The following is a 26,872-nucleotide window of genomic DNA, read 5'->3' on the forward strand; positions in this document are numbered from 1 at the left end:
TTGGTTCCAGAGACAGTTGTAAAGTTGCGAAGCACGGGTAAAATGCTGTGTTGGCCAAGGACACCCCCCCCCCCCCCCCCCCCCCGGGTTAGTTAAGATATTGTGGTCACATGCCAATCAACATGGCTTCATGTGATCACTGATGCGGCTGCCTGACGCATCAACTTGCCCATCTGTTCCTCTACTGTATGCAGGGGAGAATATGTTCCTGAGTCATGTCTCCTGCAGCACTCAAGCCTGTTATGCTTCGCCTCCCTTCCACCACAGTCTGTGGGATTCTGTGTTTTAAGAAATTGAGATAGTTCCAAGGAGTCCCAAGTTATAATAAGTAGCCCATTTATTCTGACATACAGTCAGACTCAAGCCATATCTGAATCTCTGTACTTGAGCTGATTAATAAAATACAATTATTCCAATTTGTAGAACGTAAAATGCAGGCCTTTTTAAACAGAGAATAATCAAATAGTAGGAAAGGAAAAAAAATCAAATGTATTGTTTAGTTGAGGTTACTGATGTTATACCTCGGGCAGCTGAGAGGAGATGGCGCAAGTCCAAAGGCGGTCTGGACCTTGATAAGTATCACTCCCTCCTCAAATCCTTCTCTTCTCACATAACTGATGCTAAAACCCTCTACTTTCTGAACAAAATCAACTCCGCTTCAAACCCCCACAAACTTTTTTCTACCTTCTCCACCCTTCTTAACCCACCTCCCCCACCCCCTCCCTCCACCCTGACAGCAGACGACTTCTCCTCCTTCTTTGAGGAAAAAGTCGCCGTCATTAGCAGTCGGTTCCCTAAACCCACCTTTCCTACCCTCTCACCCTCCATGACTGACCCAACTAAATGTCTAAACTCTTGTTCTCCCCTGTCTGAGGCAGAGATCTCTGACCTCATTCTCTCTCATCGCCCCACCTCCTGTCCCCTTGATCCTATACCCTCACCTCTCTTTCAAACCATCTCCCCCTCCATCATAACTTTTCTTCTCCATGTCCTAAACTCCTCTCTTACCTCTGGCACCTTCCCCTCTGCCTTCAAACAGGCTAGAGTTACCCCTCTACTCAAAAAACCCTCCCTTAACCCTGCCGTCCTCCAGAACTACAGACCGGTATCACTGTTACCCTTCCTTTCAAAAACAATTGAACGTGCTGTATCTAACCAACTGTCTAACTTTCTCTCTCAGAACAACCTGCTTGACCCAAACCAATCGGGCTTCAAGACTGGCCACTCCACAGAGACTGCCCTCCTTTCAGTCACCACTGCCCTCCAGTCTGCCAGAGCGGCTTCTAGGTCATCCGTCATCATTCTGCTGGACCTTCCTGCAGCGTTTGATACGGTTAACCACCAGATCCTGCTCGCCAGACTTTCTGAGATGGGCATCACTGGCACTGCACTCCAGTGGATCTCATCCTACCTGTCGGGAAGATCCTACCAGGTTTCCTGGGGAGGCAAACTGTCGGGACCTCGCCAGCTCTCCACTGGCGTCCCACAGGGCTCCGTCCTTGGACCCCTCCTCTTCTCTCTGTACACCACCTCACTTGGACCAATCATCACCTCCCATGGCTTCTCCTACCACTGCTACACTGATGACACGCAGCTGTACCTGTCGTTCCCCCCGACCGATCCGGGGATCTCAGCTAGGATTGAGGCCTGCCTCACAGACATCTCCGCCTGGATGACCGAGCACCACCTCCAGCTGAACCTCGCCAAAACAGAACTTCTCATCATCCCGGCTAAACCCTCCATCTCCCACGATCTCTCAATCACCCTGGGACCTGCGACGGTGACCCCTTCATCCTCTGCCAGGAACCTTGGGGTTACCATGGACGACGAGCTCTCCCTCACGGCCCACATTGCTGCGGTCTCCCGGTCGTGTAGATTCACCCTCTACAACATCCGGAAGATCAGGAGATACCTGTCTGAGCACTCCACCCAGCTGCTAGTCCAAGCACTTGTCCTCTCCAAGTTGGACTATTGCAACTCGCTGCTCGCTGGTCTCCCAGCATGTGCAACCCGCCCTCTTCAGAGGATTCAGAACGCGGCGGCCCGCCTGGTCTACAATCTACCCAGACGCTCCCATGTTACCCCGCTCCTCGTCTCTCTCCACTGGCTACCTATCATGGCCCGTATCAGATTCAAGACCCTGGTATTGACCTTCCGAGCAGTGAACGGGACTGCACCCGTCTACATCAAGTCTCTCCTGCAGCCTTACACCCCCACCCGTCACCTACGGTCTTCTTCAGACAACCGCCTGGTGGTCCCACCGCTCAAGACCGCCCGGTCCCAACACAAGCTCTTCTCCTGTCTGGCCCCCCAGTGGTGGAATCAACTCCCCACCTCCATCAGAGATACTGACTGTCTCTCCACCTTCAAGAAAAGGCTCAAGACGCACTTGTTCCGGGAGTACAACGGTACTTAGGAATGGTTCGCTTGACCCGATGTTAGTTTCCTCAAGGATCACAATGACTCTTGCTTAGAGACTTGTTGCTCTTGTGGTTAGTGGTAACTGTTTTAAATTTTTTGTTCTCGCTGTGATATATTGTTTTTATTACTGTTGCTTGCTTTTTTCCATAGGTACACTTGCACTTATAGCGGTTCATGTTGTTTAATTGTAACTTGTTTAACTACATGCTCTTATGGTTCTTCCCTTTGGCACTTACTTTGGTTGTTCACAATGTGTGCTTCATGTTTTGGCTACTCGCGATGTTTTTTGGCTATCTTGTTGTTATGATCAGTGATCTATGCACTTTGTAAAGCTCTCTTGGAAGTCGCTTTGGATAAAAGCGTCTGCTAAATGAATGAATGTAAATGTAATACCTTACACTTAAGGAATACCTATTGCCTACCAATACAGCACCAGGCTACCCTATTACTAGCTAGTAAACAAAAATAGAATAAACTAAAACAGATTAAAGTAATTAATTATTAGGTATCTTCTTGTAAGAGCTATACATGGCTCCACAGCTTTTCATAAGTCGATCCCTCACTCACTCACAACCAGGGGTCAATCTCTCACTGCTGCAAGGGCTTAAAACACCACAATGGTGATTATTCTATAGAGAAAAACTAGCTGACTTCTGTCGTGTCTATGCGACTACTTATCAATAAAATAATCAGGCTCACTCGGAGGTTAAGTTTACACTTGAAAACATCACTGGGTTTTCTTGAGGTTCTGCACTCAATGTATACATGCGCATGGCGAATAACCAATAGGAGAACAATACATAGGGGAGTGCTTACACAATGAACAGTCCATAACTTTGTTACAGCCACCTGTAAATAAGACAAGTCATTACAACTCCAGTCTTTTAGGTGGTGCCCTGGTTCTTTCTGGGTAACGCCTTGGACCCTGTGGTGTCTTCTCTGGGGACACACTGTCCTTTGCAGGCTTCATAGTCTTTGGTGTGTCATGAACAGTATTGAGCTGTGTGTTTGATGGTGAGTCTGGTGTTGGGTCTTGTTGATTGGATGCAGGCCACTCAGAGGTACCGTTTGGCTGCACGTTCAGTAACTGATCGACATGACGTCTCCATGTCTGCTCTCCAACATCCACCTCGTACATCAGTGGTCCATTTCTTGTCACAATCCGTCCCGGTGTCCACTTGTTTTCTCGATAGTCACGTGCCAGAACTTGCTGTCCAACGTCAAAGCTCCTTGCTGCCTCGCTTGACAATGCGTTGAATTGTTTGTTCTGCACTTCCCTTCGCAAGTTGGGTTTTAGGAGGTCAATGCGAGATCTCAAAGGCCTGTTCAGAAACAGCATTGCTGGAGTTTGATTTGTTGTTGAATGGACAGAGTTCCGATACACAAAAAGAAAATTGTCCACTTTATGTTGAAGGGTGACGTTTTCCTTTCCCATGGCTTTGATTGATTTCTTAAAGGTTTGAACAAACCGTTCCGCCAACCCATTTGTTGCAGGGTGGTGTGGAGCTGACTTGACATGCTTTATGCCATTCATCTTCATGAAGAGTGTAAACTCTTCTGAAGTAAACTGTGGACCATTATCGCTCACAATTATCTCAGATAGGCCATTTCTGGAAAAGATGGTCCTAAGTACAGAAATAGTCCTTTCTGAGGTTGTGGGTTTCATTTGTACCACCTCTGGCCATTTTTAGTGGGCGTCCACAGCTATTAAGAACATGGAGTTCATGAATGTCCCAGCAAAATCGATATGCACTCTTTGCCAGGGTGCCGACGGCCACTCCCACGGGTGTAAGGGTGCCGGTGGGGGCACATTCTGAACAGTGTGGCATCCTGCACAGGTCTTGGTGATATCTTCAATCTGTCTATCAATTCCCGGCCACCATACGTAACTGCGAGCCAGGCTTTTCATTTTGACTGTGCCAAGGTGACCTTCGTGTAGATTTTCCAACACTCTACCGCGAAGTTTGGGGGGTACTACTACACGCGATCCACACATCAGAGTTCGCTGGCAAACAGAGAGCTGGTCATGTCTCACTGAAAATTCAGGAAACATGGCATTTCCATGTGCTGGCCAACCTTGTACTGTGATGTCATACACTTTTGATAGTGTAGGATCTTCTTGTGTTTCTCTCTGAATCTCAGAGTTTGTCACAGGTAGCTGTTCCACCAACGTTGTATGGAACACTTCTGCTGGATCTCCAGATGTAGGCTTTTCCTCCTCAGTTGTCAACAGCGGGAGGCGTGACAAGCCATCGGCATTACAGTGTTGCTTCGTACCCTTGAACTCTATATCATATGAATGAGCTCCCAGGTACACAGTGCCCATCGTTGCAGTCGGGTGGCTGACATCACTGGGATTCCTTTCCTAGGGTGGAAGATGGATACCAGAGGCTGGTGGTCTGTCACTAGCGTGAACCTTTGGCCGAAAAGGTAGTGGTGAAACTTCTTTATGCCCCACACTAAGCTAAGGGCCTCCCTGTCGATCTGCGCATAATTGCGCTCAGCACTCGTCAGAGACCTTGACGCGTATGCAATTGGACGCTCAGACCCGTCAGCCATGGTGTGTGACAGGACGGCACCAATCCCATAAGGGGACGCGTCGCAGGCCAGGCATATGGGCCGTGATGGATCATAATGGGTAAGTAGCTTATCAGAGGTTATTAGTTTTTTCGTTTCCTTGAAAGCTTTTTCGCATTTTTCTGACCACTCCCATTTAGTTCCAAGCTGTAGCAGTGTGTTCAGTGGATGCACTACTGAAGCAAGGTTTGGTAGAAACTTGTGGTAATAGTTGACAAGGCCCAAATATGATCTTAGCTGTGACACATTTTCTGGTCTGGGGGATTTTTGCACCGCTTCCACTTTGTCTTGTGATTTATGTAAGCCAAATCTGTCGATGATGTGACCACAATATGATATCTCACTCTTGAAAAACTCACATTTTTCTCTCTTCGCCCTTAGGCCATAGTCACTTAGTCTTTTGAGCACTATGCTGAGGTTTTGGAGATGATCTTAATCATTCTTTCCTGTGATCAAGATGTCATCGAGATAACACTGTGTATTTGGTATATCCTGAAGCACTTGCTCCATTGCTCTTTGCCAGATGGCTGGAGCTGATGCAACGCCAAATACAAGCCTATTATACTGGTACAGTCCCTTATGCGTGTTGATGGTTAGCAACTTCCTATTTGATTCCTCCATTTCCATCTGAAGGTAGGCCTGAGACAGGTCAATTTTCGAAAACTTCTCCCCTCCAGCTAGTGATGAGAAGATGTCTTCGATTCGTGGTAGAGGATACTGTACAGTACGCAGCACCGGATTAATGGTCACCTTGAAATCGCCACATATGCGAACACCTCCACTTTTCCCTTTTTTAATCACTGGGACAATAGGTCGCTCCAGTCAACCTTGGAGAGAATGTTAGATTCCTCCAGGCTCAGAAGTTCTGCATCAACTTTCGGAAGCAGTGCATATGGCACTGGACGTGCCTTGTGAAATCTTGGTGTTGCATTGTCATCCAATTCAATCTTTGCTTTAATGTGTTTTAGCTTGCCAATGCCTTTCTCAAACACTTTTGCATGCTCTTCTAAGAGCTGAGATAGTCTTTGCATAGAGCTACAGTTGTGGCTCTCGAGGCTTGGAGATACGTTGAGGGGTTTAATTGCATGCCAATCAAGCTGGATTTTTCTTAACCATTCTCGCCCAAAAAGAGCTGGTCCTCCATTTTTCTACACATAGTTCCAACTTGTGTTTTTTGTCACCATAAGTCACATCCACTTTAAGTTTTACTTTAGGAGACACTCTCTCACCAGTGTATGTTTTTAACATCACTTTGGTCTTTTCTAGCTGTAGCTTGGAAAACAGTCTTTTGTAGTCAGCTTCAGAGATTACGGACAAAGCTGAACCTGTGTCCAGCTCCATTTTCAACTTTACTCCGGACACTTCTGTTGTTATCCATATAATTTTCCTATCTGCTTCTGTGATGTTGTGCAGTTCTAAGCATGAAAGGTCATCTTCATCACTATCTGTATTATCAGATTTTTCATATTCTGTCACTGTGACTTTTGTCAGATTTACACACTCTTTCTATGTGACCTTGTTTGTGGCATTTTCTGCAGGTCTTGTCTTTGAACCAACAGTCATTTGCGTCATGAGAGGATTTTCCACATCTGTAACAATTCTGCCCTTTTGTGTTATTTATGGACATTTTATGCATTTCATTTTCAACACTTTTCTTTTGTAATTCTGATGCATCCTTAGCTGCTGTTTCCATTGCAATTGCAATAGCCAGTGCTTTTTCTAAGTCCAAGTCTTTTTCTGATAGTAGCCTCTTTTGTGTGCTTGAGCAATGCATGCCACAAACTAGTCTGTCTCTTAATGCATCAGAAAGTCCATCTTTGAAATCGCAATTTTGTGAAAGTTTACGCAGTTCGGCCATGTAGTCATCATTTGCTTGATCTCTTCTATGGAATATACATCTTTCAGCTATCACTAGAGGTTTAGGCTTTAGATGGTTTTTCAAAATCTTCTGAATATCATTGAATGTCTTGCTGGACGGTTTGGCTGGGCTAACTAGGTTGCGTAGGAGATTGTACGTCTTAGCTCCAATTAGACTGAGGAGAACGGAAACTTTCTTCTCTTCCCCCACATCATTGGCAGCACAGTACAATTCCACTCTTTCCATGTACGCTTCCCAGTCTTCATAAACACTATCGAACTCGTCTACCTTTCCAACATAAGCCATCTTCAGTCTGATATTTACCGTTTAAGTGTACTTATGCGTCGTTTACTGTGAGCTTTTCACGTGTACTCACGCATCCACCATTAGCCTAGCTACTCCTCTAGTGCTGTTCGTTTTCAAACTCCTTCCCACCAGCCGACTTCCCAGTCCATGTACTTGTAAGCTCCATGTGCTTGACAGGTTCGTAGATTTCTCGTCGCCAATTTGTCGTGTCAATAATTTGGCAGTAAACGTTAAAAGTAGTTTTAAGATTTTTGGGGGTGGAGAATTTGGTTGTTTAACCCTTGTGTTATCTTCGGGTCATTCTGACCCATCAGTTATTGTGACCCACCGTCGTATTGCGACAAATTTACCTCATACAAAAACAAAGTGAAGCATTTTCTTTTAACTGTCGGGCTGTCTCAGACCCCCCACATTGGAATGGTTAAAAGAAAATAATTTTTATTTGTTTTTGTATTGGGTAAAATTGGGTAAACACAACGATGGTTCGTTATGAACCTTTGGGTCATGTGACCCGAAGGCAGCACGAGGGTTAAACTTTTAATCTATGGCCAAATTAACAAAGGCCTCATTTGAAAATTTGCTCTGACGTTTTCGGAGATGTAAAGTAATGTGGATAATGGCTAGTATACCTCCACAGCTATAACAACTTCACATACACCAAGTGTGAAGTCGATCAGATAAATGGTTCTCGAGATGTGCGAACCACAGACACAGTGGCGGACTCAGGTGAACAAAATAAAAAGGGCACCAGCTGCATATGGAGGACACAGGGGCGTTGCAAGACATCAAGCTCTATTGGGGCACAAGCCCCTTATTAGAGCTGCTCATCATTTTACTTTTTCTTCCAAGCTTGCCAAGAAGTGTGCAATACAATGCAGTATACAAACTTTCCTTGCTTAACCCTTGTGCTGCCTTCGGGTCAAATGACTGAGGGGGTCAGGTGGCTGAGCGGTTAGAGAATCGGGCTAGTAATCAGAAGGTTGCTGGTTCCAGTCCTGGCCGTGTCAAATGACATTGTGTCCTTGGGCAAGGCACTTCACCCTACTTGCCTCGGGGGAATGTCCCTGTACTTACTGTAAGTCGCTCTGGATAAGAGTGTCTGCTAAATGACTAAATGTAATGTAAACATGACCCAAAGGTTCATAACAAATCATCGTTGTGTTCACCCAATTTTACCCAATACAAAAACAAATACAAATTATTTTCTTTTAACCTTTGCAATGTGGGGGGTCTGAGACAGCCCAACGGTTAAAAGAAAATGCTTCACTTTGTTTTAGTATGCGGTAAAGTTGTTGCAATACGACGGTGGGTCACAATGACTGATGGGTCAGAATGACCCGAAGATAACACAAGGGTTAACCCACTATATGTACAGTTCAGGGACGCTGTTGTGGTTTGCACATTCAGTTTAAGCCGATGTGACACAGTTTAAGATCTGAAAGGGGAAAAGTCCCTGAAGGCTAGCACTTGTCCAGAATCCTGCCAATGAGCAATACAAACCGCAGTGACTATGGCCCAAGTTTGTCCAGTTAACTACAGAATAAAAAAGTCAGCACTTCAATGGCTGACAATGATGGTGTTGCTTCAGAAATTTGGCTTCTCACATTATTGGTTAGCAGCATCTAACTAAGAGTTTTTTCCTGAACTATAGTGAGTGTAAGAACTGTCTCTTTCAGTTATAATTTCGAAGAATGGTTTGATTAGCCAACGGGACAACTAGATGACTGGGTTGCTGCTGTAAAGAATAGCTTACTCGTAGTGCTTTAAAAAGGTTGTTTCGGGTGCCATAATTTGTCATGGAAGGGAATTTCAAATCATGCCTAGGCATCAGTGGCGATGTCCTGGCTTAGGTTACTGAAATGAATTTGCGCAACAGGCAAGGGATCCACCTGAACAATCAATATACTTAATTAAAGCTAACTCGGTTGTGAATCTGACACTACCATGCATAGACTCCAAGTAGCTAGCTACTGTGGTAAACCTGGATTGTTATGCAGTGGTTTACACAGTCTTGCTAAACAGATGATCGGAGTGTTGTTATGGGCTCAAACACTCATTGCTATGTTTTACAACCCGAGGATTGACCGGAAGACTAGAAACCGTTCTGTCTATTGTCAACATCTCATCCAATTGAGCCATTCCCAGATCTGGACTTTGTTCAGTAACTGGATAATAAAATAAGAAGTTTCTCCTATGGCAAGCATTGTCAGATTTGGCCCAAGCTCAAACAGCTGTAATTCAGTCATATTTTCACATGTCAAGGTTAAACTTTGCAGGGTACTTCAGGGGGATGTCACCTTAAAGTCTATTAGGTTTGAAAAACCATCATTCAAAATGACATTTGACTTAGTGACACAAACATATTGAGGCAATATGGACATTTACATAAATACACCCCTTTCAGCCATTTTGTATTTGATTCAACTGTCTTAAGTAACATTTTTTAAATACGTCAATGATACATATCTGTAGAAAATGTCAAGTCAATTTGATCTTTTTTGTAAGAGGAGATCGATTTTTAAGGTTTTCACAAATTATCACTGTACAGGAAAATCCATCAAGGCGGACCTTATGGGTCCTTGAGGATTTTGTGTTCCTCATGAAAAATGAGGCATGGACACCAAATTTCAGAGGAATTGGAGCAATGGGGTGGAAATACCATCACTCTGAAAAGTGGACATTTGGGCGTGGCCTGTGGCGCCCCCTATGGTCTGATGTGGGCCAGTATGTGTTTGGACGTTAGTTGTGGCATATTGTATCAATATGCCAAATTTCAAAACTTTTTACCAATGAGTTCATAAGATAAATTACAAGAATAAATATAGCTGCAAGCAGCGATGCGGGTTCCTCCACAAAATGGCAAAATATTATAAACATGTACACTGTAGAAGATCGAGAGTTGGACAAAAAGGGAGCAAAACTACTTAATGTTTGGCCAACAACAGGCTGAATGGGGATTTGAACTCATGAGCATAAGGTTACAAAAGTCAGTCCCTCTATCCTCTCTGCTACACACCAACTGTTGAGATTGTATGAATAGAAAGGGCAGAGTATTAGCTTTGATCAGCTTTGGGACAAAGGTTAAGAAATGGTTGACATTTCAAGGTGAAATTGCATGAAATTGTGCATGGTATTTCAGAATGATGTCATCCTGTTTAACTAAACAGATCAAAATTATGACAGGCCAAAAGATAATGGCTGGATTCCAACCAACTACCTTATACTTTACAGGTCACCATGCCAGCCCATTGAGCTATTCTCAGTGTTGAATATTGTCATGTTCAGTTACTGTATAAAAAAGTAAGGTGTTTCTCCTGTGTTAAGCGTTGTTAGATTCAGCCAACGTTGAAACAGCTTTAATTCAATCATATTTTGACATACCAAGGTGAAATTGTTTGTGGTACTTCAGAAAGATGTCATCCTGTTGAACTAAACAGATAATCAAAATTATGACAGGCCAAAAGACTATGGCTGGATTCCAACCTACAACCTGATACTTTACAGGTCACCACCCCAGCCCATTGAGCTATTCTCAGTGTTGAATATTGTCATGTTCAGCTACTGTATAAAAAGGTAAGCTGTTTCTCCTGTGGTAAGCGTTGTTAGATTCAGCCTAAGTTGAAACTGCTTGTACATTTCCTATAAAAACGGGACAACGGCGATGACTGGGTTGCTGCTGTAAAGAATAACTTTCTCATGGTTTTTTAAACAGGTTGTTTGGAGTGCCATAACTTGTCATGGAAGGGAATTTTAAATCATGCCTAGCATCAGTGGGAATGTGTCCTGGCTTAGGTTACATTTTACATTTACATTTAGCAGACGCTCTTATCCAGAGCGACTTACAGTAAGTACAGGGACATTCCCCCTGAGGCAAGTAGGGTGAAGTGCCTTGCCCAAGGACACACCGTCATTTTGCAGAGCCAGGAATCGAACCGGTAACCTTCAGATTACTAGCCCAACTCCCTAACCGCTCAGCCACCTGACTTCCGGGTTACTGAAATGAATTTGTGCAACAGGCAAGGGATCCACCTGAACAATCAATTTACTTCATTAGAGATAACCATTAGAGTTATCTCTACCATGCATAGACTACAAGTATCTAGCTACTGTGGTGAACCTGGCTTGTTTTGCAGTGGTTTACACAGTCTCGCTAGACAGATGATCAGAGTGTTGTGATGGGCTCAAATAAACACGCATTGCTATGTTTTACAACCGGAGGATTTATCGGGAGACTAGAAACCGTTTGGTCAGAATAAAAAATTAAAAACTATGCCTCTGACTGGTATTGAACCTTGATTACCAGCACAACATCTCAGCCAATTGAGCCATTCCCAGGCATGGAATACACAAAGTTCAATAACTGGATAATTAAAAAAAGCTGTTTCTCCAATGGCGAGCATTGTCAGATTTGGTCCAAGTTCAAACAGCTGTAATTCAGTCATATTTTGACATATCAAGGTGAAACTTTGCATGGTACTTCAGAGGCATGTCACCTTAAAGCTTATTAGGTTTGAACCATCCTTCAAAAATACATTTGATTTAGTGACACAAACATATTTAGGCAATGTGTACATTTACATAAATACACCCATTTCAGCCATTTTGTACTTGATTCAATTGCCTTAAGTAACGTTTTTAAATACGTCAATGATACATATCTGTACCTAATTTCAAGTCAATTTCACCTTTGGTTCAAGAGAAGAGGAATTTTGAAGGTTTTCCCAAATTATCACAGTACAGGAAAATCCATCATGGCGGACCTTATGGGTCCTTGAGGCTTTTTTGTTCCTCATGAAAAATGAGGCATGCACACCAAGTTTCAGAAGAATTGGAGCAATGGGGTGGAAATGCCATCACTTTGAAAATCGGACTTTTGGGCGTGGCCTGTGGCGCCCCCTATGGTCCGATGTGGCCCATATTTGGTGTGGGGGTACCCACTTGGATGTAGTATCAATGTGCCAAATTAAAAAAAATTATGACCAGGGACTTTTTGAGATATTGGGGCCCAAGGAGAAGAAAAATAATAATAAGAATACCAATAATAACAATAGGTTCCCTCCTACCGGAGGAACCTAATAATAAGAATACCAACAATAACAATAGGTTCCCTCCTACCGGAGGAACCTAATAATAAGAATACCAACAATAACAATAGGTTCCCTCCTACCGGAGGAACCTAATAATAATAAGAATACCAACAATAACAATAGGTTCCCTCCTACCGGAGGAACCTAATTAGAGAGGATACAATTTGGGGGGAAATTGTGTGCTTGCTTGCGTTGGTTGCAGAGGGGTCTTTTAGAGGCGTTTTTTAATGACATTTTTACAACTGATATTTCAGTATAGTTTATATAAAAATGCATACTTATTATTTATAAATATTACATAGATTTAAAAGCATATATTTTTTGCTGCTCATTTACAACTCAAAATACTAAAAGTGAAGTGTAGAATGAAATAGTTGTCTTCTCATTTCCCCTGCAAGAGGGAATGGTGATCAGCAGCCTCATAGTTGAATCAAAACAAATACATTTTGCAGACCATTGTAAAAATTGACCTAAGCTCTATGACTTAATTGTCCTTTTAAGTTTTTCCCCTGCTTGTGATATTTTGAGGCATTTAGCCTACTCATATTGCATTCCTTCATTAATAAAGAACCCCCTTCTAAGATTATTCCAACAACGACGTTACCGGCAGTAGCTATCTCAGATGGAATCGTGATTCAAACTGTAACTGCCAGAGAGTTTTTGTGTTTATTATTTTTAATTAACACATTTTCTTGATTATTTATTTTATGCATACTGTTGAGGTAACGTACATTCGCCCATTATTACTATTGTTATGTTATTACTGAATGCATGTGTAGGAATTGGAATGTGTTGCACTGGGGAATTGAATTAGTGACACACAGTTGACCAAGCAGGTGGCAGCCACGGCACTCCTGTGTAGCATGCTCATACAGCATCAGCATTGTTAGTGATCATTGATAGTTTAAGTTTAAGGTTAAAAGAAAGCTAAGAAAATGACAACAAGTTTCACCTACTCCCTTTGGTTGTGCGGCCAATGAGGTATGTGTATATGTCATTTCAATTTACATTACGTTTAGCTATATGTTTCTTTGTGTAGTGTGTAAATTCATATGTTTTATGTCTTTTTAGTTCTCACGGCAAAGCAAGACCTTGTGTGTTGTACATAAAATAAATTGCCAGTAAAAAGAATTCTCAAGTTGTCATTGATTGGAGGGAGCTACACAAACAGTACCATCTGCTAACTGAAAATATGCCCCCCAAAAATTAAATAAACTTGACATTTATTTAATGGAAAATCGCTCATTCATAAAAAGCTCACTGGTAGCGATCATTGTCAGTAACAACGCAAAATGCGATGTAGCCCTGTGTGGAGAAGCTGTCCCGGTAAATTGTACTACTACAGTACAGTACTTGACTACTGCTGTGTTCGTCTTGGTAGCGATTGCGTTGGTTGAATTCAATTTAACGTTCCGTTGTACGGTTTAGGCTGAAATTAATTATTTTCATGGCAGATTGACAAAGTTTAGGCTGTGGCAATGAAGTTCAGGTTAGTAGTCAGATAGTTTCACCTATTGAAAGACTTGATTTAAGTAAGGGGAGTGCCGAACATGTTCTGTCGCCGTTTGACTTCCTAAACAGCTGTGGAGATGTTTTTGTTAGCTAATAGTGTGTCTCACGTAGGCTACAGCGTTGCAGTGAGCTATACTGGTAAACAAATAATTTACTTGTAATCTAATGTCATAATAAATCCTACAACGAAAATGTATTTTTGAGGAATGTTTATTTTAACGATTGAAAACAGATGCATCATAGGCCGCTGTAGTATGTGTTGCCCGGGCAACAGAGGCTAATGTCATGATGCTAATGCTTCAGTGAAATAGTAGAATACTGTTTCCGAAAGTAGATATAGTTCCTTATATCAGCTTATATTGAACATTACACTTCACAATTGTATTTCATATCACAAAGTAACATAAGTAAATAGTTATCACCCTGGCCTCTTTGCTTGTGGCGTTTCTGCAGCTGCCTTGCAGTAAAGCTATAGTTAGCCTAGCTATTAAAGAATGTATTGTGCTTATTAAAGTTATTTCTTATGAACTTAGAAGTGTGCCCAGGCTTAAACATTATGTCTCACACAGGGCAGGGGGAGTCATGGGTGTGGGCGGAAAAAGAGGAACAACCCAGACGAGTTTCGACCACAGAGTGTGGGAAAAAAGGCTGTATTTTGTGTCTATCTCTTCATTTTCAGAAACAACCTTGAAACCGGGTGGAGAGGGAACCCGAGCAGGTGGGACGCGTCGGCAAGAACAACTCCCTGCTGCACAGGAGAACAAGCTCAACCCTCTTCTTGTGTTTTTGTTTTACTGCACTGTATAATATATGCTGGGGCAGGGACAGATAGCCAGTTGGACTTTGTGAAACAACCCAAACTCTGTTGCGGGTAGGGAAACGTAGACAACCCCAGAGCTCTGTACTTGTTGATTTCCAACTGCTGCATTAAAGCTGATATTATCGGACCTCTGCAACTCCAGACCACTTTCTAGAACACAGACTTGTGTCATTGAATACCATCATTACATATTGGAATAGACACAAACAAATTAAATCCTTCACTATCTCCCAGAAATTAACGAGCTGCTAAACTAATGTTCTGCTAGAGATAGTCACGCGTGTTTTCATGACGTTAGTGACGTATAACGTCATGTCAGTGACTGTGGCTAGCAAGTTAGCCACCGTTAGCTTAACTTTTCGCCACAAAAACGTAATTTCAACTTAAAGGGGTGATTGATTGAAAAAACGATTTTACCTTGTCATAGTTGAAAAATGACAGTTTGGTGTGTAAAATAGACATACAGTGAACCTCAAAGTCCATTGAAACCTCTTTCATATCAAAATTTCACTTCTCACTACTATTTTGAAACTGCAACTTGCAAACGCTAGCTTTTGAAACAGTGCAACTTGTGAAGTCACAAGTTGCAGCATCAACTTTGTCACGCCCCATTTACATTCACCCGCCCTCTGAGTTTCTGGTCCAGGAACATAAACGGAGGTTGCATAAATATCCAACACTTTTTTAGCTAGATGCGCGCTGCTCTGTACTTCCACAGGAATTACAAATAAGAAAGTTAATAAGTTTTCAAGATATTGAAAATGGAGCGCCGTAAATGCAGTGTTCCAGACTGTACCGAGAATCCTGACACTTTTCACCATCTACCCAAAGAACAAGACACTAGACAGGCATGGCTGATGTTTATCTATGGGAATATCCCTATTTATTAACGCTGATTTGCAAGGAATTCAAGAACAGCTAGATAGTGAAAACACCTAGACTGTAGGCATGTAAACTAATTTAGCTTGCTAACACGAGCATAGGTAGAATGTTTCACTGGATGTATCAGGGGGTATAGAACAGCACCCGGGCCATTTTCATCCCAACCAATGTTACATACCCTTTTCGGAGACCTTAAGGAACAGTGTGAAATACCCCCAAAAACCCAGTCAATCACCCCTTTAAACCATGCAACGGAATGTAAATAAAAATACAAGCAACGCAATCGCTACCAAGACGAAACTTTTGACACCTACGTTGTCTATGTAGTCCAAATATTGACAGATCCTTAGGGGTGGCAAAATAAATAAAAATAATAAGAAAAATATGTGAGAGAACAAAGGTTGTGCTCTCGCCGAAGGCTTGAGCACACCCAATTTGAGTGGATACCTAATTTATTACCAGGAAATGCCAGAAACTGGCTAAAGGTTAAAAAAAATATAACATTTAGCACACAGCAACCCAATAATCATAACAAGGCACAAAACAAACAGTTTGACAAAAGGTGAACCATTTGGTATCCTCCGCCAGCAATATATTTAATGCCTTCCTTTCCATTTGTGTCCACTTCTACCCATATTTAGGTAGTGTTGTTAAGATACCAAAATGTCAATAGTTGGTTCCAATGCCAGTGAAATTTTACGGTGCTCAATACCATTTTCGATAACAAAGCAAATAGCAAAAATAGGTTACTGAACAACTCTCATTTGTTGACAGTATCAGTCTCCTACAATATCTAAGGCTGTGGCCTACTTAAGACAACAACAGAACATCAATACAATCACAATGCATGTAGGGTAGTGATGGGCATTCCAGCTCTTTTCAGTGAGCTGGCTCGTTCAGCTCAGCTCACCAAAAAAAGCAGTCTCTTTTGGCTCCCAAAAGAGACGTCAGTCATCCGTCCGTCAAACTCCTGAAGTTTGCAGGCGACACCACCCTTATTGGGCTCATCTCTGGTGGAGACGAGTCTGATTATAGGTGGGAAGCGGCCAACCTGGTGACCTGGTGCAGCCAGAACAACTTAGAGCTCAATGCTCTTAAGACAGGGGAGATGGTTGTGGACTTCAGGAGGAACACAGCCCCACTCACCCCCATCACCCTGTGTGACTCCCCAGTCAACACTGTGGAGTCCTTCCGCTTCCTGGGCACTATCCTCTCCCAGGACCTCAAGTGGGAACTGTCATTGAGTCCATCCTCACCTCCTCCATCACCGTCTGGTACGCTGCTGACACTGCCAAGGACAAGAGCAGACTGCAGCGTATCATCCGCACTGCTGAGAAGGAGATTGGCTGCAGTCTGCCTACCCTCGAGGACCTGCACACCTCGAGGACCCTGAGGCGAGCAAGGAAGATTGTGGCCGACTCCTCCCACCCTGGACACTCCCTGTTTCAGTCACTCCCCTCCGGCAGAAGGCTGCGGTCCATCAGGACCAATACTCACGCCACAAAAACAGTTTCTTCCCTTCCGCTGTTGGCCTCTTCAGCAAGGCCAAGGGACCACACTGACTCTAATGACTTCCTGCTTAAAACACACTGCTTTTTGCACTGCATTACAAAATTGTATCTTGTACATTTGTATTTTTTGTAATATTTGTATTTTGGTATTTTTATATTGTAATTTACGGCAACTTATATTTTATTTTATTGTATATTTAATTCTATTCTAATCCCACGTAGTACTGCTAGTTTATGTACCCTTAGTATAGATAGTCCACATGAAATTTTAGGTCCCTATATGTTTATTGTATGCACCTTCCTGCCAAAGCAAATTCCTTGTCTGTGCAAACTTTCTTGGCGAATAAATCCCATTGTGATTCAAACGGCTCTTTAAAAAAAGCCTCTCAAGCGATAGTTTGACTATTATTGGTGTTAAAACAGTACTAACTAGAGAGGGTACAATTTCTGGGGAAATTGTAGGGTGTGCTTGCTTGCGTCGGTTGCACAAGGGTCTGTTTTTTAATGACATTTTTACAACTGATATTTCTGTATATTTTATATAAAAATGCATACTTATTATTTATAAAGATTACATAGATTTAAAAGCATATTTTTTTCCTGCTCATTTACAACTCAAAATACGAGTGAAATGTACAATGAAATAGATGTCTTCTCATTTCCCCTGCAAGAGGCAGCCTCATAGTTGAATCAAAACGAATACATTTGGCAGACCGGTGTAAAAATTGACCTAATCTCTATGACTTAAACATCCTTTTAAGTTTTTCCCTTCTCGTGATATTTTCAGGCATTTAGCCTACTCATATTGCAGTCATTCATTAATAAAGAACTCCCTTTGAAGATTATTCTACAGCGTTACCGGCAGTAGAAGATGGAATCGCGATTCAAACAGTGCCCTCTGCTAACTGAAAATATGCCCCCAAAAACGTAAATAAGCTTGACATTTATTAAGGGGAAAATCCCTCATTCATAAAAAGCTCACTGGGGTGAGAGAACAAAGGTTGTGCCCTTGCCGAAGGCAAAGCACACCCAATACAATAGATGAAATCATACTCTACCTTAACCACAATGTATTTGAAAATGCACTGATTTGTTATGTAAAACAATGCTATGAAACATTTGCGTATATAAAACTTCCTGTCTTTACTCTCGCTGCTCGGCTGCTGTTAGTGAGCGTGACTGTTACCCCTTTCGGAGCCAGTGCTTAATCTCCAACCTGTTATTTCTATTTCGACAGCCTAAGAACTGGCTCCAAACCAGGGAAAGTGGTTCAGGCAGGAGGACTCAGTATAGTATTTACTTGATTACATTATTCCACACGGTACAACACATGATTGTAACACTTGCATCGGCTCCCTGCCGCACCCAACGGAGACACCGTCTCGACTTCCGAGCAGAGAGCAGCGACGCATTCCCGTACGAAAGGAACACAGAACCAAGTGTGGAGGCCGGGGAGGCAGCAGATTAAACAAAGCATCCTGTGTCGCACTAAGCAATGCAGAGTGCAACGATATCCTGATTAAATAGCCCACCCTGCTAAGAAGGTGTGTCCCTACTGGGTGATATGACGCGCTGCTGTGACGCGCTGCTAGTGAGGCGCTATGTCTCGCGTCCCCTGCATGAACCAGCTCCGCTTGATTCTTAACTAGCACCACAACAGAGCTGGGCTAAAGAAGGAACCAAGTAAGAACCGCTTGCGTCAGGGGTGGGGTTACCATGACCAACAAGACAAACAAAATCCTTTGACCGCCATTGCTGTAAGTTTTTACAATTCATATTTCAGCTAAACGGTACGTGTAAATCAGCATCTGAATTAAAATGTGACGAGAAGTGGGCAGTGTAGTTGCTGAAAATGTGCTTATTTTATTGATTGAAACGGATAATTTGTAAATTTGCTCCGACTTTTCGATAACCTAGCTAGCATCGCAGTGCAGTGCAGACACTAGTTGCTGCATTTTATCATAATCCTATCAAATGGGTGAAATGACAAACACAAATTTTTCGTTTGTTTTGAACTTGTATGAGTAGTATGAGCCTATATTTAAAACCAATGTAATACACAAGCACTATACAGCAAAGGTTTATCAAATTTGGCGCTGATGATGCCAGTGTTGTCATACTGCTGCGAGTCCAGTGTATTGCGCAATAGCCAAGAAAACACGCATCTCAACCTCGCGTTCTTAGGATTGATAAACAGCCTTTAGACGGGCTCTGCTTTGTGTTTGGCGCTGCCGCGCTAGCGTTGCTGGGAAAGATGAGACGTATACAGTTGCATAATGACGTGGCTCTGTGGTGGCTCTCTAGCCTGTGGAAAAGCAAACCGGTTCTTAGACGGCTCGCAAATTGAACCAGCTCCGAACCGGCTGTAGCACCAGTTCCGAACTAGCTAGGGGTATAAGGGAGTTCACTCATGCATCTTTGGTTTCGGCTATTGGTTGACTGCGTGTCTGATTGACAGAAACAAAATGTGAGGCTGTTAATCTGAACCAACGGTCAGAACTAATGTGTGTGCACTTGAGCATTTCGGCCAATTATATTTTATTTCTTATTTCGTTTTTTAAAATGAGTTAATTATATGAATTTAAATATATTGATAATTCATACATTTTATAAAAATATATACAATATATAAATAGATATAATATTCATAGTTAAATACATTCAGCAAATATAACAATATGAGTCCAACATAATGTTTATATTACGTAAAGCTCAAAAAACTATTTTGCCCTCAAATTAAAGCAAAAAAAATAATTGTGATTGGATTACTTGTTGAAGTCCCTAACTATACTCACATCTAACCGATAGTAGACATAGGTTTGGGCTGAGCCCTTAATTTTTACAATGTCTGGCTCCGCCCCTACCGCCACAAATATAATCACATTCTGAGGGAATCACTGCTGAGCGTTGACATTAACTCAGATGACCTAGAGATCATTTGTAGAGCTCAAAAATATGAATCTTGACTTTAACATAATTTATGCATGTATGTATCTATGTATGAAGTAGAAAGACTGGATTCAACACCCTTCATGGGTCTTGGTCTTGGTCACGCTACAAGCACAAAACTTAAATATACATCCCAAACTCCAAAACACAAATTTAGGGAAACTATAATGTAAAAGCCTGTTGTGCCCTCTCCTTTCGTATGTCCCAGTATTAGGTATTGCATTTTCAGTAAGCTGCAAATGCAATAAAGGACATGAACAGTGATGTTTGCAAATTGGTTTCTGGTGATCAGTGATGTTCTTATTGTCATGTGCCTCACACCCAAAGTATTTCCATATACACTACCGTTCAAAAGTTTGGGGTCACTTAAAATATCTTTTTTTTTCAAAGAAAAGCACTGTTTTTTTCAATGAAGATAACGTTAAATTAATCAGAAATACACTATACATTGTTAATGTGGTAAATGACTTCAAGGTGGAAACATCTGGTTTTTAATGAAATATCTACATAGGTGTATAGAGGCCCATTTCCAGCAACTATTACTGTATGTATTCGAATGGTACATTGTGTTTGCTAATTGCCTTAGAAGACTAATGGATGATTAGAAGGATTAGAATTAGAATGCCAAAGGTCTGCAATGTTGTAATTGCTGCTAATGGAGCATTATTTGACGAAAGCAAAGTTTGAAGAACAACATTTACATTTCAAATAATAATAATTATTTCTAATAAAAATAATTAACCTTGTAAATGTCTTGACTATATTATCTATTCATTTTGAAAGTTATTTGATAAATAAAAGTGTGAGTTTTCATGGAAAACACGAAATTGTCTGGGTGACCCCAAACTTTTGAACGGTAGTGTACGTGGCTCTTCCACTTTTCTTGTTGACAGTTTTTAGTGGAGCCCCTGCAACATTAGCTGCTTGTCCAGTGTTGCCAATTTAACGACTTTGTCGCTAGATTTAGCAACTTTTCGCCTTCCCTAGTGACAAAAAGTCTCATCTAGCGACAAATTATGGTGACTTTTCAGAGAGCCACTAGAGACTTCTGGTGAGATATTTTTGGCATCACTGCTTGTCAGCGTCCGACTCTGCATGGGTACCGGGTAGATCCGGCACTCGGAACTACCGTAACTTCAGAAATTCTGGTATTGTACCGTTTTTAACAGATGACCAGGTTTACTGAGCTACATATCCCTAAAGAGAGGACACCACTTGTATTGGCATTCTGTACAGAAGAGTTTTTCCTTACAAAATATTTGATGGGTTTATGTAATTCCTTTTAGAACATATTTTCCTAGTCACTTAAAGGCAGGATAGGCAAGTTTTGCAAACCTTGCAAATTTTGCTTGAGTTTGAAAGGAAAAAAATATCCCACCCTTCAAAGCCACTCCTCCAAAACACATGGACACATTGCCTGACTACTGGAGGAGGTAGGAACCGACAGACAAGTAGCCCGTCCAATCATTGCATTCGGTCCAAATGCTGTCCAATCATTAGTGCAGGTCCAACCTTAATGATTGGTCGTGTTTCTTACAGTCCTGCCATGCCCACAGATATCGGATAGATTACATTTTACTGTCGAACCTTTAGATTTAGAACCTTTGGGATTTTGTTCATTTTGATGACTATGCCAAGCCTAGTGATCAATATTTAGAAAAATTCTAGATTCTTTACACTGTGCGAATCCTGTCATAGATTACCATTGACCTCTGCATTTAGAACATTTACATTTTACATTTAGCAGACGCTCTTATCCAGAGCAACTTACAGTAAGTACAAGGACATCCCCCCCGAGGCAAGTAGGGTGAAGTGCCTTGCCAAAGGACACAATGTAATTCAGCACAGCTGGGAATTGAACCGGCAACCTTCTGATTACTAGCCCGATTCCCTAACCGCTCAGCCACCTGTCTCTTGCCAGAATAATATGTATGTCATGTAATGGATGCCCCATGTTTTTGTTGACGTGAGGCCTGCAGTTAGAAGTCACACAGAATATCAGGTGTACAAATATCCAGTTTATGCACACCATATGGCCAAAAACAAGTTCTCTTCGATGGTTTAGCACAGGGGTGTCAAACTCATTTTCACCAAGGGCCACATCAGCATTATGGTTGCCCTCAAAGGGCCAGTTGTAACTACGATGTAACGATGTTCACGATGTAAAAACATTGATTTTAGCTGTAGCTTTTGTGAACGTTCTGCTGCGATTGCAGTCCGATTACAAAAACAGCAGATTATAGACAATCTGCTGTTTTTCTTGAAGGCTACATTTACATTTAGTCATTTAGCAGACACTCTTATCCAGAGCAACTTACAGTAAGTACAGGTACATTCCCCCGAGGCAAGTAGGGTGAAGTGCCTTTCCCAAGGACACAACGTAATTTTTCCATAGTCGGGAATCAAACCGGCAACCTTCTGATTAGTAGCCTGATTCCCTAACCGCTCAGCTATCTGACTCTGAAATTTGGCATTTTATCTCCGTGTTTGGTGTCAAAAGGCCGACAGAGATTGTACTCTTTAACAATCGGCGTCGCCTCATAACACAAAATACATACAGTTTTTTTCTCCTTGAAGCACAAACATGTATTCGCTTTCCCATCTTTCTTGAAATTGCCTTCCATCCAGGGCCGGATGGAGCCTGCTTTGACTGGGGGTGCAGTGAACATTTCTAGGGGGTATCATGATTACGGAAAGGGATCGTATTATTTTTTATATTGATACAATTTTTGAGACTGCTTATCGATCCGAGTGTTAATCAGGCATGGAGCCAGACGTTGTAAACATTCGGGGATTAGCCCAACACAATTTCTGAACAGATTTGTCATAAATCACAAGATTGGTCTCTTCTGATTCTACGTGGCATACTAAGTCGAAATATATCACACTGTTCTCGTGTCCGCCATTTTGGGCGTCGGACATTTGGAATTTTCATAAAAACAAACTCCTTGTTCGCCGTTGCTCCTATTTTCATGGACATGTAATCAAATCATTTTCAGACCACAATCACCTTGACATGTCAAAATAGGACTGACTTACAGCTTTTTATATTTGGGTCAAATCTGACAACGCTTCCCAGAGGAGAAACTGGTTACTTTTTTTATACAGTAACTGAACACAGCCTTTCCCTGCAGTGAGAATAGCTCACTGGGATAAGATAGGTTCCTCTGAAGTGCAAGGTCATAGGTTCGAACCCAGCCACAGTCATCAAGCATGTCATGATACTGGTTTATCTGTTTAGTGAAGCCAGGTATGCCACAGTAGCTGTCTAACAGTATAATGGTAATTATAATGTTTCATTCTAAGAGGATCAAGAAGAGTCAGATTTATTGTGCTTTGTAGATATGTGTCCTCTAACCTCTAGGGGGGCGATCCCGTGTCTGACACATGTTAACTTGTGATACCAGCCGAATTGATGCCGCCATTTAGAATGAATTAATAAAACGCTTTTGTCCGACTCCTTCTACAAAATGTATCAAATATTCACCAAATTTGGGACAGATTATCTTCAGACCACAATCACCTTGACATGTCAAAATAGGACGGAATTACAGCAGTTTAAACTTGGGCCAAATCGGACAACCGCTTGCCACAGGAAAAACTGCAGATATTTTTACCCAGTAACTGAACTGTGATTTGCAGCACTGAGAATCGCTCACTAGGATAAGTTGGTGTCCTGGCAACGGCAACGTCAGAGGTTCGAATCCAATCGAAGTCTGCAGCAGAGCCGCCAAACAGAAAGTTGTATCGTATCTCAGCAAATCTTTGATGGATTCACGCCAAACTTGCTGCGTGTACTTGGAACCCTCTTCTGAGGATGTCGAAAGTTTCTTCTGGGTCATCTGACCTGCTTGGCCACCCCATTGCTGCTTGCAGCTATATTTTTTTATTATTATTATTTTTGCTATTTATGCTTGAGCACCCCTAAAAAGGGTCTAAAATCGCCACTGCTAAGTACTCTAACCAAGTTTGAGAGCAATACCAACTTGAGTTGAATGCCCGAGGACCTTGGCTGAAAATGCGCATGGGGTACGTTTGCAGATCCGGCTGCATTGGAGTGCTGTCATTCAAACCATGCTTGCCTTCACCCACAGTTCAACTTGAAACTTTGCGTTAAACACTGATGGGTATATACACTGCTTTCTAGAGGCGGTATGTCGTCACTTTGCCGTAACATAATCAAAATGCATTGTGAGAGATGTCGTTTATGGTCAATGCACGCTGTAAAGCAGTGTAGACTTGTGTAGATTTCAATATACCATTTAAGCTCCCGCGGGCCACATAAAATGACGTGGCCTTGAGTTTGACACGTGGTTTAGCAGATCAGATTGATATTTGGAGACTTGTGTTAGCAGGTCCAAAAGAGGTCTCTCCTTTCTCATGCAAAGTGCCCTGCTGATCTTGTCTTCAAAATATCAAGACATTGACCCTCAATCACCATAAAACAACCATTGTCAGATGATGTTATGAGCTAAGGAAACAAGACCCACCTTAAGAACCTCTCTAGGGAAATGTTGTCCTGCATTTAGCCCTTCAAGATTACTGATGAATTCCTGGCACGTCATCTTCTTCCCAATATTCTGCAAAATATTGAAAATATGTATCACTTGGCCATGATCAGAGAGAATGAGAACCTAGTTAGGCACATAAACAACTACACACATCTGGTCCTATTGACAGGGGTGGCACAGACATTTGCAAGGTTTCATACAAATGCAGTAAGCATTGCACTGTCATTTTTTTCATGACTACAGTAAATCACAACTTCAGTATAAATGACCTCCTTATGAATCTGAAAAAGATATACAGGTAACACATTTTTGTATAAGCGGCAAGCCCATACGATTTGAGGAAGCTAACACATCTTATGGAATTAAGGAGACAATTATGTGAAAGTTAATATATACTTTGCTCTGTTGCACTTAGTTGCTGGATGGATACAAGTGTCGTAGGGGAAGGCTAATGTATTGTAATGTAAACAAAAACCCATGATAACTTGTTAGTTAAAATTAACAATAAACAACACTTCTTTTATCTTGAGAAACCCTGACTCCTTTCAAGTAAGGTCAGTTCTCATTCAAACTTGTCCTTTCAATGCACATTATAAGTGACAATTTCCACCTGCGTAGGGCTCAACAGTGGAAGTATTTCAATCGCATATGCGGCCAAAAATTGATATGTGCTTATTTTATTTTTATTTTTACGAGAATAGCTCATAAAGATGACAAAAGACCTTAATCTATTTACCCCCCGTTTAAAAACTACAAGCCCCACCTTTCATAGGTTACATGCCCCATCACAGTCAGTGTTCACAGCTTATTTTGTGATCAGGCGCTATAAAAAATAAATAATAATAATTAACTTGACCTTCCAGTGGGGGTGCCGTTGGGGGGGCGGGGCGCCCCCCTAATATAATGGTAGTGGAAACACTGACAGTAGAGTTTTCTGTGATAATGCAGTCCAGTTAGAGAAAGGTGAACAACACTGGAAAAAAAGTATCGGTATAGGCCATGGGCGGAGCGAGGGGGTGGCTTCTGGGACTTGAGCCCCAAATCTGTTAGGTTAAAACTTTGGGTTCTCATTTTCGGCGAGCACAGTCTACTCGTGGTCACTGTAATTCGCAACATATATAATTCAATTTATGAAACAGAGTGGGCTATCTGTTGATATCATAATAGTTAACGTTAAATGCCAAACTGTAGGTAAGTGTAAACTGTAGCTAGTGCTTTAGTCAGAGCTAGCTTGCTATCTAACCATTGCAAAGTTGGCTCCGTTTGAGACACTGAATTGCATAGTAAACAAACCAGACATGTAACGAACTTACAAATTAATGTCTGACTGCACAGAATAACAATATGAGTCCAATGTAATGTTTATGTGACATAAAAAATAAAAATAAATGCATTTTGCGCTCAGATTAATGCCCCAAAAAATCTCAAGTAGGCATGGGTCAATGTGCGATTTTGGTGGTGAGTTCCACTATACAAAACTTGTAATTTAGCATTTGCGTTAAGAAGACACATTTGTCCGTCTTAAAATATACAGAAATTGCTATCTAAACATGGCCGTTTTGAATGTCAAACAGTGCGTCTCCACTACAGCGACGCGATGCGAGCAACGCAATGCTTTCCATTCATTTTCAGTGGAGCCAGGCAAATCACTTGCGTGGTGCATTGTGGGTAGCGACACAATCCAAGCGATTCAAGTTGAGATTTTGTCAACTTTTTGTAAATGAGGAGAGATTTTCGCGAGCGATGGTAATCGTCTTGTTTTTGTGTTTCTTGTAACGTAGCAACCGTTGGTCATGGTAAGCATATTTAGCTTTCACAGTTTCAAGATGCAGGACAAACTGATCGTCTGTGTGGCTGCATACCCAGCCTTGTTTGATATGTCTCTGTATTCGTACAGAGATGTTAACAAAAAGAATGAGGCATGGCGCAGGTTCGCCGATGCTGTTGGTGCTCCTGGTGGGGTTTTTGTACTTTTAAAGTCTCGTAAAGTCTCGTAAAAAAACGTAACTGTGCTAGCTAGCTAGCTCCATCGGCGGTACACAACTGGTTACCCTGAGTGCCCGGTGGAATACTCTAACATTTAATCTTTCACCCTGAATAAAATACCCAAAAATACATCTACATCTAGCTAGCGTATTGGATTTCTTGCATTATGTGTGTAAAAGTTGTGTTCCATTGATATTGTGAGACTGAGTTTCACACTATTAGTGGTGTTTGCGTCCGATCTCTCACTGTAAAATCTTTCACTCTGAATAACACACAGACACAGAAAAAAGGACCATAACTAGTGTGAATAGCATGCTACGAATAGTGTCTTACTGAGTGTACTTCGTGACTGCCATCTTGACTGTAAGTAACCACAGTTTGTTTCATTCATTTGTGTTGAGCTAAATCTTTGTCTCAAGGATAGAGGGTAAGGGTGTAGCAGCTAAATTGGT

At 41.9% G+C, this 26,872-nt stretch overlaps 1 protein-coding gene across 4 annotated transcripts in view; it reads right to left on the reverse strand.

Annotated features, from left to right (window-relative positions):
* The window catches only part of psd3l (pleckstrin and Sec7 domain containing 3, like), a 201,338-nt gene that overhangs the window by 68,564 nt on the left and 105,902 nt on the right, over window positions 1-26,872 (reverse strand). For all 4 annotated transcript variants that reach the window (XM_067258060.1, XM_067258059.1, XM_067258061.1 and 1 more), the window contains one exon: window positions 24,414-24,503. In XM_067258060.1, coding sequence (XP_067114161.1) covers window positions 24,414-24,503 — 90 coding nt within the window. The remainder of the gene's footprint in view (window positions 1-24,413; window positions 24,504-26,872) is intronic.

This window comes from Osmerus mordax, chromosome 20 (genome assembly GCF_038355195.1).
Source record: "Osmerus mordax isolate fOsmMor3 chromosome 20, fOsmMor3.pri, whole genome shotgun sequence".
Taxonomy (NCBI): Eukaryota; Metazoa; Chordata; class Actinopteri; order Osmeriformes; family Osmeridae; genus Osmerus; species Osmerus mordax.